The sequence below is a fragment of the Rhinatrema bivittatum genome, chromosome 17 (assembly GCF_901001135.1).
Source record: "Rhinatrema bivittatum chromosome 17, aRhiBiv1.1, whole genome shotgun sequence".
Classification (NCBI taxonomy): domain Eukaryota; kingdom Metazoa; phylum Chordata; class Amphibia; order Gymnophiona; family Rhinatrematidae; genus Rhinatrema; species Rhinatrema bivittatum.
This window is the reverse complement of record NC_042631.1, coordinates 1,783,317-1,800,693: the sequence shown is the minus strand read 5'-3', so window position 1 is coordinate 1,800,693 and position 17,377 is coordinate 1,783,317. Positions and strand designations below refer to the sequence as shown.

Sequence of the window (17,377 nt, the reverse complement as noted above, 5' to 3'; positions counted from 1 at the left end):
TGTTGACTATTTGTAATCCTGCTGAAGCATTTATGTGCAGCAACAGCAGGAGCCACTTCTGAAATTCCAGTGATGGCTCTTGCTCAATTTTTAATAAGAGTTCTGCATATTCAGAAAAAATTCCAAAGGTAGTCAAAGACCACTGTGGTTCGTTGTATACTGTGCAGTAATTCACACGGCAGGCAGGTAGTTGCACTCACCCTGTCCCATTGGTCAGTGACTGTCAACTCTCCCCAGTCTAGTTCAGGGATAGCCAACTCCTGTCCTGGAGTGCCACAAACAGACCTGCTTTTCAGGATATCCACAATGAATATGCATGAGGTATAGCTGCATGCAAACCTGTCTCATGCATATTCATTATGGATAGCCTGTTTGTTGCACTCCAGGTCCAGAGTTGCCTCTCCCTGATAAGTTTAAAGGTTGCTCCTTCCTTTTTGTGAATGCCAGCAGCTGGGTTCCATCCTACTGGACTAGGCTTCTCCTTCCACAATATTCCCTAGTTCCTAAGAAACCCAAAGTCCTTCTCCATGCACAGAAACTCCAGCCTGCCTCTGAGGTATTGTGCGCGCTGAGAATGCTACCCCAGATATTCTGGATTTCAGTCGCCCACCTTAATATTACATTTTGAATTCTTTAAAGAGCTGTCCTTCAGTTTCTTATACCTGTCTGTCCCACATTACCGTACGTTTCGCAGGATGGGTCTTACAGAGACTGCTTGTGATATTCCAATCATGGGCACTTGTAGGGAGTCTGCTTAACAAAGTTTAACGGTTACGTACAAGAGTCCTTCATACAGAGAGGGGTCAGGTGCTGTCAGCTGCAGGGAAGACCTGGGCATATCTTGGCACACAAGAAGTGTAGGAGGGAGGAGGCAGCTGCAGACGGGGCATCTGCTAGCACATGGAGAAGTTGTGTGTGTGGGGGGGGGGTGATCAGTAGGGCTGGGCATTTGTTTTGAATGAATGGATAATCCAAATTGAAACGTCCCATTTTCATTTTGTTCACTTTACCCAAAACGAATGCACATGCCTAGCAAAAACCAGCAAAATTATTTTTTTGTTTTGGCAATTGGCTCACACCCCCCAAAAACCTGCAGTTTCTGCCATTTCCTGCTACTGCTCCTTGGGTCCCTCCGACTTCCCTCTCGTCTGCCATAAAGAAGAGTAAATAAATAAATAAATATGGCAGGGCCTGAGCCTTCCCAGCCTCTTCTACCTCCCCTCCCACCCCATATAAAATCACTGGGGCTGGGGACCTTCACAGCCCCCCCTAGCCCCTTGAATAGGGGAAGAAAGGGACAGCAAGCACATCTGCCCCCTCCCATTTAAAAATGGCACCATTTCTACAGCCATAGAACATGGTGCTGCTCGCGGCGGCTTCCCCCACCCTTTTACCTGGATGAAGCACATTTATGGAAGGGGTAAGTGGGGGCCGCAAGGGTGAATTGGAGAGACAGGGGAAGGCTCGAGCCCTACCACCTTTATTTAGCTGCTTTTCTTTGGGGTGGCAGCTTGGAGGGGCCTGAGGAGGCCCCCAGTAAGGGTAGTAGGTGGGGGGGACCTGTTTGTTTTTCTTGTTTTTATTTTTAACGTTTATTTTGCTTCAGCAAACAAACTGAACCAAAATAAATATTAAATGAAACAAAAAAGAAAAACCATGAAACAAAAAACAAGCTAAACCAAAAATATTGTGCCTGCACATCCATAGTGATTGTTCCTTGCAGGCACAGGATTGGGCAGCACTGAGCAGACCCAGGGAGCGTGGGAAGTCCTGGCTGGGAGTCTGTGAAGAGAGAATGGATAAAGGGGAGAGCTCCCTTGAGACTGAAGTGTAGGGGACGTCCCACCCATGGTTACTGCTCTTCAGTCTCTCAGGGGGCCCCACACCCTGGGCCAACCTCATCATTTTTTATGACTTCCTCCTGACCAATCTCTCTACAATCTGTTCCTGGACCAGAGCCAATACTGAAGCATTCTGAGTCACTTTCTCCATAACCAGAGTCCTGGCTCTGTTTCTCACAGCAAAAGAAGTCCAGATTATGGCAATTTATAAAACAATGGGGCACATTACAGAATTGCTGAGCTCACCTTCTTTCAATAAAAATGGGGACCAGTGGAGCAGAGAAAAGATTTCAAGCCAGTAGATTGTTAAATGTCCTTCCTGCCTGATGTTCTGACTCTCCTTTTTCTGACACTACCCAAGACCAGGAAATATTCTGCCATTGTAATTATTCAATGCAAGGTACTATTGAAGTACAAGGTTGAGGCTGATAAAAAAAAGAATAGATGGAGTTCTGCTGCTAGTTAAGGCAATGGAAAGAGACTTACTGAACAGAAAAACAAAATCCTGGGCTCACTATGCTTAACACACATTTATTTATTTATAGATGCAGTTTACAGAAAGACCCTAAACAAATCAGAAAGTTCACATAACACAATGCAGACTAAACAGAACATATACCATGAAATACATCAGCTGAAACCTTCAATAAAGAGCCATGCTTTATGCTTTTGGTAGGTAGCAGAGCCCTCACTGAATTCCACAGTCAGGGACGCAGGACTGACGAAGGCCATTTTCTTTCTTGTCATTAACCTTTAGAAGAGCTTGTTGGGAGGAACAAAGTGGCCTAACAGAAACGTATATTTAAATTCTAGCGATGTTCATTTGTTTAAAATAAAATTGGTATGAATAGAGAGGCAAGAGAGGAAGGGGATAACACAAGCCTAAACTGGGGATGGGGGAGTTTCAAAAAAGAAGGGAGGAGAGGGTTGAAGGAAAGTGGGATTGGGTGATAGAAGGCTGTTATTGTTACGAAGGATGGATGTAAATGTATAATCTTGATGTGAGGAACTGACTGCAATATGTGGTTTTTTATGGCAATAAATCAAAAACAAATTTCTACTAAAAATGAAATCAAGCAAAAATCAAAACAAAATGAAAACAAAAAAATCAAACACTGCACACCCCTAAGTATTTGAATATACAAATGAAAACATTTCAGAAATCAATTTAGATTTGAATTAGCCTCCGTTGTGCCTGTTCCCTAATTTCTTTTAGCATTTCATTGTCTGTTAATTCATTCTGGCCAGGTGGACGGTAATACACCCCCACTGCTATTGTATTCACTTTTTCACCTGGAATTTCTATCCATAAAGATTCAACATTGCATTTTGTTTCCTGCTGAACTTTTATCCTGTTTGACTCAATGCTCTCTTTAACATATAGTGCCACTGCTCCATAAATTTGATCCATCCTGTCATTTCGATATAATTTGTAACCCAGTCCCATTGATTATCTTCCTTCCAGCAGTTCAATGAGATGCCAGTTGTATCTTCCTCTTCATCCAGTGCTATACAGTTTTAACTCTTCTTTTTTTAGTCTTCTAGCATTTGTATACAAAGTATGTTATTTTTTTTTGTTTTAATAACTTGCTCATCAGGTGATAGGGGTAGTTTGAAATCTTTCTGCACCTTACTTAACAACACCTGGTCCACTTTGCATTTACTGCAATCTCTTTACTGGGATGTCCTATTTTCCCTGTTCTCTTACTCTCCGAATCATGCACGCCTGAGGGAATTGGGGCTCTCCCTCATCTGGTTTAAAAGTTGCACTATCTTCTTTTTAAAGGTTAGTGGCTTCAGCCTGGTTAAGGTGGAGTCCATTCTTTTGGGAAACGGCCCATGCCCCTTCCCAAAATGAAGCCCAGGTCCTAACAAACTACAATTCTCTTCCCTGTACCATTGTCTCATCCAAACACTGCGACTCTGGAACTTGCATGCGGATCGGGAGCATTTCTGAGAATGCCACCCTGGATTTCTACCTAAAGCCCTCAATTTTCTGTGGCAAGACTCCCTGTGGCATGGACAGTGAGTTTTGGGCAGGACAGATTTCAGCTGAACGGCGCGGCAACGAGGAGGAGCGAGGCAGGGCACCCGCCCTCTGCGGCGCAATTGCAGGGGGAGAAGGGGCGGGGCGAGGCTGGAGCAGGAAGTAGTGGCTCTTCCGGGGGCACTGGCCAATGGCGTCGGAGCATGACTAGCCACGCCCCCTACTGGAAGGAACGCGTCCCTTGCGCTGCAAGGTGACGGCTTGGCAGGCAGAGGTCGCGCGGTTCGGGAGGGATTTGCGCCGAAGACTTCCGTGCGGCGGGCGCGAGGCGGGGAAGGAGACGTCGCGCGGCGGCGGCGGGCGCGAGCTGAAGAGCCGGCGAGGAGGAGGAGGGATGGCGAGCGGGCGGAACGAGTCCCCCAAGGCGCTGCCCCTGGCGGTGAACTCGGTGCACTGGTTCCGCAAGGGGCTGAGGCTGCACGATAACCCGGCGCTGCAGGCGGCGCTGCGCGGGGCGCAGACGCTGCGCTGCATCTACATCTTGGACCCCTGGTTCGCGGCCTCCTCCGCGGTGGGGATCATGCGCTGGAGGTGAGTGCCTGGTGCCGGGCAGCCCTAGGGAAGGCGAAGGGTGGCGAGTGGGGCCCATCCTCCTGTGATATTTGCACGAATCGTGCCTCTTACCGGGGAAGGGGCCACGGGCTCAAGTTAGATTTAAGATGTGCTCCTGGGACAATTTATTAAGGAGCAGGCAGCAGGTGATCACATTCTGCTAACTGGAGAAGGAAAGGATGTGAATGTCTCCTGGCTAGGACAGGATAGAGCATGATGAAGGTTAACACCAGATGTTTTTGTGGATTTCTCAACCTTATTTCAAGAGGAAAAAACCCCAAATCCTCTCTGAGGAGCTGATGCAATAAATGCGCCCAGCCTAGTGCACAAGTTTACCTGCGGCTGGACGTGCATTTTGGATGAGCTGGAGTAGCACCCGATGCCCAAACAAGTGTTACCTGTAGAGCTCATCACATGTCCATTTCATATAGATACGGCACCCAACGCACACTTTTTAACACTGCAAATTTAACTTTAGCACCAGAGGTGGTGGTGTCAATTAAAATATACAGTCCTCCTCGTTAGTATCGCTGACACTTAAATTTACTGCTTGTGGTGTTTAAAAATAAAAGGCTTACAGGCTTGATTTTAAAACAAATTCTGGATTCGCAGTGTACACACCCAATAGCAAGGGGCACTTAACTATGGGTTTCTTCAGCAAAATTGACTGGAAGGAGTGGGGTAAAAATGGATGCTCGCATTGCGCGCTGGTTGCAGTTGTGGGCGCCCGATGCATTTGAGCACAAAGATGCACAGTTTTCCCTAGTGCGTCCTTGTTTACGCAGCCCCTCATATACATACTGCATCAGGTGCCCGGCGATGTGGCTCTGCGCTTTCGGAAAACAGATGCTCATGCATGTATCTCATTAGCATACTCCTCCATTATTACATCCTGTGCAGTCACATGTGCTGAAAAAATACACGCAGGAAAATAGTTCCGATTTCCGCGTGCATTTTATTACATCAGGCCCCATGTTAGTTCATTAAATACATAGAAATAAAGTTCAGCAGACAAGACTGCAGGTGACAATATTAGGTGGAGTAACCTGTAGAGCAACTACAGCACATGGAAGTAATCCTGACCTTACATAATGTGGGCCTTTGGGAGGAGCAAGGAGTTTGTTTATCTTCATATCAGTGTTATGTTGACAAGTAGGGTAGTGCGCTGCCATTTTGTCCTTGCCTGGAGTTTATAAACAACTATATGTGTGCATACTGTACTACTGCTTTACTCAAATTAAAGTGCCCTGCTATAATGGGATTCGGAGAGATCTAGATGGAACAATTTTTTCTCTAGCTATAAGGCATCTAGTATAAAGCACTATACAAAAGATATGTGTTATAATATGGTAGTTGCTGTTAGACTGACAATCTTGTAAGCTCTAGTAATGCTACTAATGTTTCTGCACACATCATAACACAACTGTATCCCTGTAGATTATTTTTTCACCCAGCAGTTCCTACTGCTTCTTTGTATGTCCAGCTCATTTGCAACTACCTGGAAAGTTTTGCCTCTCTTAATATAGCCCCATCCTCTCTCCCCAACATACTTAGTCTGGTAAGTTGGTCCTGGGACCAGGTACCAGGACTCCTTTTGCTTAATGGCCAGATTCATGGCCCTGGATTGCATCACCCTTAGATATCACACAAGGGCTGTGAATGCTGTCTCTGCAGCATTAGCTGACCCAGGGACCCTTCCTCATGGCAGTGCACAGCACTTGCCATTGACTCATTGGGCTGGCTCATTTGTTTTGTTTTTGTAAATGAGGTTTCATACTCCCAGTTTGATCAAGGTACAAAATGGTTTATGGGATTGAGTGGCAGGGTGTTGAGAACCTATATAATATTATATAGGTTCTCTGTCTTAGCCTTACATTTGATCTTAGCCATGTTTGTAAACCTTCATGATTTATCAAATGTGCAGTTAAGAAAAGATTTTAAACAGCCAAAAGAAACATCTCTTGTTACTATAAAGCCGCGTTACTAGGCTGATTTATGTATGTGTGTGTCTGTAGTGTTTGATAGCAGAGGAGGCATCAGGAGATAGTTACATGTGCAGCCTCCATGATCAGGAATGGGAACTTGAACTCGTGTTCTGGAATTACTGAATGGTAGGCCATTGCTCTAACGGTTTGACTAGGCTCTTCTGAAATTCGCTGCTGCCTTCTGTCTAAGAGCATTAAATATCAATGCCTGCAAACATTACGTCTCAGCTTATGGCTTGCATTGCATGCACTAATTAAGGTAGGTAGGGTTGGCAGCAGAGTAAAATGGAGGTTGACATTTAAAAGGATTTGTCCCATTAACTTTTTGAGTTATTGGAAGAAACCCCAAGTTTTACTTTTCCTGCCCTTCTGCTTTACAAAATTTTACCTTGACAAGTCATTACTGGAGTAAACTTTATTCACGTAGAAAGAGGCAGGACCGGGGAGGAGGGGAATTCTGGGGACAGGGCTTAACATTAGTGTGACACTGATACTGAGTGCCACCCATAAGTCTGGTGGTGAAAACCACTGACCTAAAGTTACCCAGGTATCTTTACCTGGCTAATGTTTTATCGGGATACATTTGGTGGCAGACTTATCCAGCTAAAGTTAGTTGGGTATCTTTCACGTACTGCACTGCTCTGTAAAGACCTTATAGTAGATGGTGGCAGATAAAGAGTAATTGGCCCACCCTTTCTGCCCAGTTGTTCCTCTTTCACTGCTTCAGGCTAGGAATATATCCCACCTCTCAGCTGTACAGGCTTGACTGCCTGCAGGATATTCTTATCCACGTCAGTTTCTACCATTCTGGGTAAATGAGCATACATGCTTTCATGATTTAAATCAACATCCAGATCTCTCTCTCTCTCCAGCTACCCAACCTCATAACCCTAGATAAGACCATGATCATCATTTTTTCCCCTCCAACCAGCAACAACATATCTTCTTCACAAACCCCCATTTTCCATACCACTACCTACTTCGGTATCTAATCTCTTGCTGCAGGACACTTGAGACTTTCTCACTTATACGTTATAATTTTTATGCTCAATAAGACCTGTCAACTTAATTGTTTAAGTCTTTTTTTTTTTTTTTCTCCTTTATCTTTTGGTCATCAATGTTACAACGTTATTGTTAAATTTTGAACTTATGTACCCTGTTCCAAGTTTCATAACCTTGTTCTATGTAATGCCTTTTGGCAATTTTCATGTTCTGTTTCAATGTAAACCGATGTGATCTTTATTTCATATAGGAACACCGGTATATAAAAATCTAAAAATAAATAAATAAATAAATAAGCCAAGTCCTTAGGGGCCATGTACATTTCAACCATATTCATTGTGGAGATCCTGAAATCCAGGCTGAGAACCACTACTTTATATCTGAACCAAGCATGGATTATCAGCTTTTACTACCATTGTTGGAAGGTTATGCCAAGCATTTGCCATCCTCTCAATAATGAAGTAATCCTTCTTTCCTCCTTCGTATTATGAGAACGTTAATGTCCACAAACTCTACATGTCCACTGCAATTAATGCATTAATGTAGGTAGAGTGATTAGCTTGGAAATATTTTTAATTACATTTCAAGTAGAATAACCTGTCTCCAATTAATTCTGCAAGTGGTATGTCTGTCTTCCATAGATAATGAAAATTTGGTATGGTGGCTTCTGGGAGAGATTCATGAATACAAAATAATCAAGAACAGATTGCATAAATCTTGTTCTTTGGATTTTACAGCTGTTTAATTAAGCTAGAACAGGGCTTTCCAAACCTGTCCTGGGGACCCCACAGGATGAATGTGCATGAGATACATTTACATATACTGAGTCTCCATGGTATGCATAATCATGGTGGATATCCTGAAAAGCTGACTGGCTGTGAGGTCCCCAGGACAGGGTTGGGAAGTGCTGAGCTAGAAAGATGTACGTTGAGAAGCTGCATTCAGCTTTCTCATACCTGTATCTCTTTGACTGATGTTGCTTGTCCTTTCTGGCAGGTTTCTGCTTCAGTCACTGGAGGACTTGGACAACAGCTTAAGAAAACTGAATTCTAGACTGTTTGTGGTGAGAGGGCAACCCACAGATGTGTTCCCAAGACTCTTCAAGGTAAGACTAAAGCACGAGGCATTCCGGTGGCTGGGTCTGTGCGCTCCAGGGCGTAATTGTACAAATCAGCAAAAACTTCAGTTCTTCATAGCCACTGAGCAGATGAGCAGGAGATAAGGCATCTTGCATCCAGCACACAGGTCCACAGCTTGCTGACTTCATTGTGCCTCCTGTCCCATGCATGGCTACCATAGGATGACTTTTCTTTCCCCTCCCATGCCATGTATCCCTCCCCTAGCTTCACACAAATCCGTGTTTGGCCTGAATCTTGAGTAACGGCGCTTGTTGAGACACACACACCTGCACACTACGGGACTCAATCAGTTGAGGTATGATTTAGCAGGGCAGTCGACTCTGAGACCTATGAAAGATGAAGCTTGATCCTGAGAGTTTACATGGTTTGCTCTGCTCTCTGCATAGTAATTTTACCAAATCAGAACCCCCGGTACATAATGGCCTGCCCTTCTGAAGATGTTTGTCAACAAGGAGAGGTGTTAGGTTTTCCTTCCAAATAGTAATGCGTATTAATATGAAATATTGAGGCCTGCTTCCAACTCCTGTTAGATGAACCTGGGACTGAAAGTTCAAAAGGCTTATATTGGACCCTCCAGATTTAGTTTAGAGTTAAGGTGATCCTGCTAATTAGTAACCAGTCTGTCTCCTCTGTATGATGCAGAATTCAGATAACATAGCAGAAACTGCATCTTCCCTTTCCTATATGTTTTATATCTTTGGCTAGTCATTGATATCAGAAGTGTGAAATCTCCTTCATTAGTTGAATGAAATGCTGACTTGGCCTTAATTTTCCCTAGGTGCTGTGAAATGATCACCTCCACCTTTAATGGCTAGAAGTTCTATTCCTTTCAAGGATCTGGCTACGTCTGGGGGCTACGACTGATTCAAATCTTTCATTCGTTTACCAGATCTCTAGGATAGTAGAGTGCTCCTTTTTTTAATGTCTTATTCAAAGGCCGCATCTGTTTTTGGATCTGTGTGATCTGAAAACGTATTCCTTGGTGTTCAGTCGCCTAAGCTACTGCAGTCCTCTTTATCAAGGCTTACCCCTGCACTCGTTGAAAAGGATTCAGATTTCACAGAACACTGCAGCAAAATACATTTTGGGGGAAAATGCTGAAATCCCGAAGGATTTCCATTGACTTCCAGTTGTTTGCAGAATAAGATTTAAGATCTTCTGAATCCTATAGAAAGCCCTACCCCAGCTCTCTAAGCACCTTGTTTATTACCAGGCACATTCCATTCACCGTCCTCTTCCCAACGGGATCTTTTCAGGTTGCCCTCCCCTAGGGAGATGAGATGGAAGACCAGCTTCTTACGCCTTGCCTCTGGTAGCAGGGCCAGCACGGCCATTAGACAGGACTAGGCGGGCACCTGGAAGTGGGCAGGGGCGAACCATTTTCAGAGGGAGGGAGAGAGAGAGTTGCAAGAGGAGGAATGTGACTGTAGATATCTCCCAACCTATCACTGTCCGCTCAGGGTGGGTTTTGCGGGGAGCGGAGGCAGGTGTTACATTGGTCTGCCTAGGGCACTATAGATCCTTTCACCAGCCCTGTTTGGTGGTCTGTCTTGAGAAGGTTTATATGAAGTTTAGGAAATAAATTGAAACTTGATTATTCAAGCTTTGAAAATGAACTGTTCTTGCCTTATTCTTTTTGTATCTGCTAAAATTAATATAATGTAACTAGTATAATATTTTATATGCATGTTTTTATCAATTATATTGATTTTACTGTATTGGGGGTTGTTTTTTTATTGATATTTATTGTACATTGCTTTTGATTTTATTTATTAGAAAGGCAATTAATTAAACCAGCCAGTAATTTGTTCTTGGATTAATTAATAGGTTGGATTTGTGTTTGCTTGGATTTTGATTGTATGATTGATGATATAATAAGGTTAGTGGGTGGAGGATGCATCAGAGGGTATTTGGGATATGTTTGACTGTAATTTTTGTGACTAGTCGGTAAGCTACTTTGATATGAGAGAAATACATTTGAAGGACTGTATGGATTTTCACTCTCCAGACTGATGCAAGTAAAACACTAGACCAGAAGAACTGAGCTGCAGACTGCTTGAAACCCTTTACTTGCCTGCAGAAGGGTTTGACGGGTACAATAGGTGTTGTATTTTTATTGAGAAACCTCAGTGTATCCATCAAACAGAAAAGAACTTGCAATAAAAGCAGACAGACAAAGGCGTCAATCGCATATTATCACCCAGCGAGAGCGGAGTATCTTCCTAATCTGAACAATAAATAAGATGTACACCCTGCCCCTCAGGTGTTGTATTTTTACTCTTTCCCCAGACTGGGCAGCTTTCATTTCTTACAATTGAGAACTGGAGGGTATTCTGTCAGCATTGTTCTTTTTTTTTCTCCCTTAGTGCAGGGATGGGCATCTCTGATCCTCCAGCCACAAATAGGCCTGGTTTTCTGTCTATCCACAACGAATGTGCACAGGATATATTTGCAGAAAAATCTCTCGTGCATGTTCACTGTACATAGACTGAAAAGCAGATCTGTTTGAGGCTCTTGAGTGTCACAATGCCCTGATGACCCTGTCAAACAGTGCTAAGTCTTACATCAATCCTTCCCTTCATCTTCTATGCCATGAGAATGTTACATCCCAGTCTTGTAATGCATTAACTCTGTACTGAACGAATGCCCAGGCTGAGTAACTGAAGAATGAGGATCTGGAGGAATTCAGGGGTGCTAAGAAGAGAAAAGCGAGCAATTGGGTTATTCCCAATCTCCTGGAGAATGGAACGCTTATATGTAGAGCCAGCTTGATATCTCCGCACACATCTGAGAGGAGTCTGCTGCTTTCAGATTCTGAAGAACAGTTTGCAGAGTAATACTTTATTTTTTAATTTAGATATTGTCATGCAAAATTTCCTTTTCTTTAAAAAAACAAAACAAAACACTATACCATTGATCCATGCATTATGTAATGTTTCAGAAGTGCATATAAGAAGGTGATGTACCCACAGTGAAAAGAATTTACAAAACATTTTTTAAATTGTTGATCTGCTCTCTAGCCAATTTATCTGCCATGCTAGAGAGGCATTGAGTCGACTGGATGTGTCTTTGCTGAGTTCCCCCGCACAATAATCCTTAAAAACGTCCAGAACTCCGCTGGAACTCGATTTGTACTGCCTACATCCGAGACTGGTGGACATAAATACCGGATGGGTGCAGTTAGAGTGGGCAGAGAGTGCAGGCTTCGAGTTGCCTTTGCTGCTTACAATGCCGAGCACCTCTCTAGTTGTACACAGAATTCCACAAAGCCATCTGATTATCTCGCAGACGGATGTTTGTAGGCACCTTGGTGTACCAGTGGAGGTTTTATCTTGTATTTTGCCATTAGCTAAGAATCCCAGGATATCATATTGTTCCTTTTTTTTCCCGGATATGGGGCACTGGTAGGAGCAAGGGCTGAGGTTTATCCAGGAGTTGTGCATCTTTTCAGGAATTGCAGGATAGGTTTCAGGTGGAGTGGGGATCATACTCACTTTTTATGCAAATTAGCGATGCATTAGTTCGGATTCAGGGTGGGAACCACAGTTCTGTGTGATAAGGGGATTAAGGGGAAAACGTCCTATTTGTGTAAGGGTCTTAGCATTTCAGTTGACGTTAGAGGGGATTCAGCGTTCTGAATATGTCTGGATGAGGACGACTAGGGCCTGATTTGGCATGATGTGTGCTAGGAGGGTAGAATTGATGGTGTCTTTGTTTCACAGAGTGTATAGATATCCTCTCTTTTTTACTAAATTCTCTCAAACCGCATTTCCGTTGTGTTGGAGGGGCTGGGTTTGGAAGGGTCCTATTTGCATATGTGGTGGACCTGTCCTGAATTAGTCATTCTGGTCAACAGTTGAATCAACAATCCAGGCCATTTCGAGGAAGGATTTTTCTCTGACTCCCACCCTGGGCTTGTTGGGTTGGTGAGAGGAGTCTGAGGGTTCTTTTCCAAGAGGGAGGTTCAGTTAGCGAATCAGTGTAACCAAGGGTGAAGATATCTTGATACTTCCTTATGGTGCCCCCAGACCAGTCCAGCTGGATGGCTTATCTTCCCCCATCAATAGAGAGAGACAGAGAACAAAAGCTTCACTGTAATCCTGATTCATAAGACGCTGTGCCACCTGCAGTCTCTTAGTATTCTCTGTCTCCAGCAGATGGTTTTTATTTAACATTTCTTATATTCCGTAAATCTAAAACGTCCAAAGCAGATTGCAGTCATCACATACATATTAAAACACACAATAAAAATTACATCATAACATTAAAATTACTAAAAAGCAACATACAGCACCATTTCAAAACAGCTGGAGCTTCACTAAATCCAGAGTAATTAATCTGCATATGCCTGTGCAAACATAAGCCTTTATTTATTTTTTTTACAAAAGATTTTATAATCTACTTCTAAACATAACTCCAATGGCAACTTATTCCATTCACAGGGGCCTACAATTGAAAATGCTCTGGACCTGGCACGCTGCAATCTCAAATCCTGACTAAAAGGGATGTTCAGTAAATCGACTCAGAGCTTACATATGATAAAGAGCTATACCCGTCGTAAACTGCCTTATGCACTAATGAAAGCAACTTAAACTGAGATCGCTGTAAAACAGGCAACCAATGGAGAATTTTCATATGTGATTTCACTTTTTTCCCCCCAGTTTAGATAAATATCATTCTTGTAGCTGCATTTTGAACCAATTGTAAAACGTTCATTGGATATTTTGGCAGGCCCAGAAACAGCACGTTACAATACTCCACTGTACTTAGGACTGAAAGATAACCGGAGAGCAAACCTGAGAGTTCCCACAAGTCTTTTCCCTGTAGCAGAAGCTCCGAGAGGCTTAGGCGTTATTCTTCTGGGTAAAGTGCTTTTTCATAGTAAAAATATCTTCAGGATATCCGAGGACATACTCGGGCGAATACAGGCTCCATCTCAGGGGTCCTTAAGGGCTTTTTCTCTTATAAGGGACGGCTACATCTTAAATTTTACTTGCTCAGTTGTTGAAGCTTTCAGAGTCTGTACTTGTGCTTCCCAGTTAAAGGGGTAAGCGGTGAGATCCACACTAGAGCATCTTCTCCTTTCAGTGGTGGCTGTTCCAGAGATGGAACAGGGGCTAAATCGCTACTCCATTTATTTTGTGAGATCAAAGAAAGAGGCTCCTTTTTCAGCATCTTCTAGATGAATACTTGTCGGCGAGTACCTCACTCTTGTAGAGAGACCTTCTCTTCTGTCATTATAGTGGTCAAGGATGGAGAATTTCTAGCATCCTTTGATCTCAACATGGCCCTTCTGCACATTCCTATTTGGAAGGAACCTCAACAGTTTTCTCAGGTTTGTAGTGCTGAGTGAGCATTGCCATTTTTGGGTGTTAACCTTTGTCCCTGTATGTTTTCCAAGGTTATGATGGTTTAAGCAACAGCTCTTCGCCAGGAAGGAATCATGTTGCATCCTATCAAGGTGCTCTTGTCGTGATGCAGATGGGGAAGCTTTACGACCTGGGCTATTGATTGCTGTGGTGTGGTTGAAGGTTCCCAGGATGTATGGGATTATCGTCAGCTGCTTTTGACCTTGTTCCTTGAGCTGCTGATGCAGAGGGTTGAACTATCCCAGTGGAATCTTCAGTCATGGGATTTAGAATTCAGGTTGTTTTGGGTTTTTTTTGAGGATGCCCAGTTCATCTGTCAGATATGTATGGCATAGGTCATTGGACAGTGGCAGAAACTTTCTGGTCCATTAATCATTTGGAAACGAAGACATTCTGAAATGCCTTGCTGTCCTTGCAACCTCTGATGAAAGACCAGAAAGTGAGAGCTCTGTCAGACAATGCGACAGCGGTTGCATATTTAAAACAGGCAAGAAAAAACCAAGAGTCCAGTGGTGTCTTGGAATCAGGAATGTCAGCTCTCTGGGCAGAACAACATTTTGGTGTCTCATGTTGCTGAGGTGGAAAGTGTGGTGTTGGATTTTTTTTTTAAGCGAACATGTTCTGGACCCCAGAGAATGGGAGCTGGCGGAGGAAGTGTTCAGTTATATCTCTGCTTAGCTTAATTGTATTGGTAATTTGCGGTATGTAAGTTTTACAAATAAAATAAATATCAAGCACAAGTGGGGAACTCCACAGTTGGATTTGATGGTGACAAGAGCTGTGGTTTTTCAGTCTGAGAGGAGAGGAGGCGTCAGAAGGCCTGAGTGTCCTGTCTCGGTCATGGCCTGGGGATATTCAGCTCTATGTGTTCCCTCCGTGGTCCCTGATAGGCAGGATTCTTTGTTGGGTAGAGAGACATCGAGGTCTGGTGGCTCTGGAGTTGTCCAGAAGCCCATGGTTTGCAGATCTGATGAGCCTCATGGTGGAAGGTCCATTGTAATTCAGTCAGGTTCTTAATCTTCTTCGATACGGCCCTATTTGCTTGGATCAGGTGGATCGTGTTTCTTTCACAGCCTGGCTCTTGTGAGGCAATGGTTGAGATTGAAAGGCTATTTGGTGTCCATAGCTGTAGCTCTGTCTCTTATTTGCAGATAGATCTGCAAAAAGGACTCTGGATAACCTCTCTAAAGGTACAAGTATTGTCCTGTTACAGGGAGAAAGTGCAAGGATCTTCCATAGTCTCATATCCAGTCACGGTGAGCTTTATGAAAAGGGCGCAGTGTTTACATCCTCCGATTCGCTGTTTGGTACCATCATGGATTCTCGGTTTGAAGGTCCTAGGCAAGCCTTCATTTGAGCTTTTAAGGAGGGCTAACTTGAAGGCTGTTTCCGTAAAGATGGTCTTCTTGATGGCTGTCTTGTTTGGCACATTCTGGTGTAGGGACTCTCTCTCCTATACTTCCAGGTGGATGAGATTTCTATCTGGACGGTAGAGATGTGAATCGGAACCAGAATCGGATCCGATATCAGTTCCGATTCACATCTCTATAGATGTGAATCGGAACCAGAATCGGATCCGATATCTGATCCGATTCACATCTCTACTGGACGGTACTTGTCAAAGGTGGTTTCTGCCTTTCATGATCTGAATCGATTGGGTTGCTTGCACGTAAGTCTGTTTCCAGTTCCACACCTCCATCTTAGGGCCTCCGTGCTGTAGATGTGGTTATGCCTCTCTGGCAGTACTTGAAAGTCATGGATGATATCTGAAGGTTGATATTCGATGCTTGTAATGAAGGACAGTTTATAATGCTGCCCTTTCTTTCCTGCTGTTCCAGGTGTTTTTCTATTCTTGAATATGTCCTGGCATTAGACCCTTTTGGCAGAGACGTTCTCAAAACTTTGCTTTTCACCAATAAAGATCTGACCCTGCTCCAAGTTGGGGTGGGGTTTTTTTTTAGGTTTGTTACAGATTTACCAAGCGACTGCAGGTGGTACAATGTCTACTGCAAGATTGCAATGAAGCTTTTGTTCTCAGTCTCCATTTGCTGATATGAAAAGGGGGAGATAAACCCTTCTGTCTGGACTGGTCTGGTGGACTTGAGGAAAGAAAATTATCAGGCAAGAACAATTCTCCTTTTTTTTTTTTTTTAATCAGACCAACATAATTATTCCGTGATGCGTATGAATTTAAGACCATATAGACGTCTTCCTCATTTGAACAAAAATGCTCTTGTAAATTATCATTTTTGGATAAATCTTTGGTCTACTGAAAGATATTGCAATCTGTAAAGAGTTTGAATGTAAAATTTTGGGTGGCAGAGGGTGGGAGGGGCACGTGAAATATTATTGTCTGGAAAAGTGATTGGGTTTCCTTGGCTGTATGTTCATGTACAGGAAGGAGGTGGCTGGAGCATGCCGTGCAGCTATGATAGCAGGCAGACTGCTTTCTCTCTTAGCTTGCGTGTTTTCTTTGCTTTTCACTTAGTTCTTACTTATGAACAGATTCTGAGTACGTTCTCTAAGTCACTGAAATGGGTGTTTGTTTGGTTTTTTTGCAGCCAGACATAACAAAGCAATTTGTTTAGAGCAGAGTCTGATTCTCTTCTGTGACCTTGTGCACTTTCACTTCCCAGCAAAAGTAAATGTTTTCATAAATATTTTCAAACTCCGAGAAGGAGCTACTTTGCTTACTTTCTTTGTGTATTTTACAAGTTTAACATGGGCTGCATTTTGTGCTTTCAAGTACTTCTGAAAACCTGCAGAACAAGTGGTAGCAAGCTTGCCTCTTTATGTTAGTATATCAAGATATTGGTGCTGAGGCATATAAAATATTTAATATGAATGAGAGCAAGATTTTAGCTCCTAACATTGTAGACGAGGTATTCTGCAGTCACCCTCCTCTATGCCTAAGCTGGGAGATGGCTTTTTATTCTGCTTGTGGTAGCTTACACTGCCTTTCTCCTAATTGTTGCCCCATATTGCAAGGCTGGCTGGACAAGACATTGTTTTGTGTTTGATATTTTCTACATTTCATTCAGAAACAGCAGTTTTCTCCTCTGCTTCCTCTCTGAAGCACTTGTCGCAGTGGTTCTATGAATCTGCCAGCGCCTTGTCACTGTGCACTGGGCTATACTCCTACTCTCGACCAGTGGTTCTCAGCCTTTTTCCCATGCGACACACCTGACAGGCCACGCTCACATGTGGGACACACTGCTCATTACAATCCATGGCGGAAATAAAAAAAATAAAGGTCCAGTATTATTTTTATTGTTAAGACTGGCACAAGGGAAAGACAAGCGCTCTGTCTGAACAGAAATTGCATAAATAGTAATCCTCCCATTCTAAAACAGCACCAATTTCCTGCACTCGAACAGTAACCACCTTACCTAAGGAAAGGCAACACTGAAAATATTACACCAGGCCTTAAGACACCAATACA

At 43.3% G+C, this 17,377-nt stretch overlaps 1 protein-coding gene across 4 annotated transcripts in view; it reads left to right on the top strand.

Moving 5' to 3' along the window:
* Nucleotides 1–4,057: 4,057 nt before the first annotated feature.
* CRY2 (cryptochrome circadian regulator 2) overlaps nt 4,058–17,377 on the top strand; it is a 41,065-nt gene continuing 27,745 nt past the window's right edge. For 3 of the 4 annotated variants that reach the window (XR_003853199.1, XM_029582248.1, XM_029582247.1), the window contains exons 1-2: nt 4,058–4,419; nt 8,424–8,532. Coding sequence is in view for 3 of the 4 variants with exons in the window: in XM_029582248.1 (XP_029438108.1) it covers nt 4,223–4,419; nt 8,424–8,532 (306 nt within the window). In the remaining variant the exon portion in view is untranslated. The remainder of the gene's footprint in view (nt 4,420–8,423; nt 8,533–17,377) is intronic. The other variant, XM_029582249.1, reaches the window with a different exon arrangement.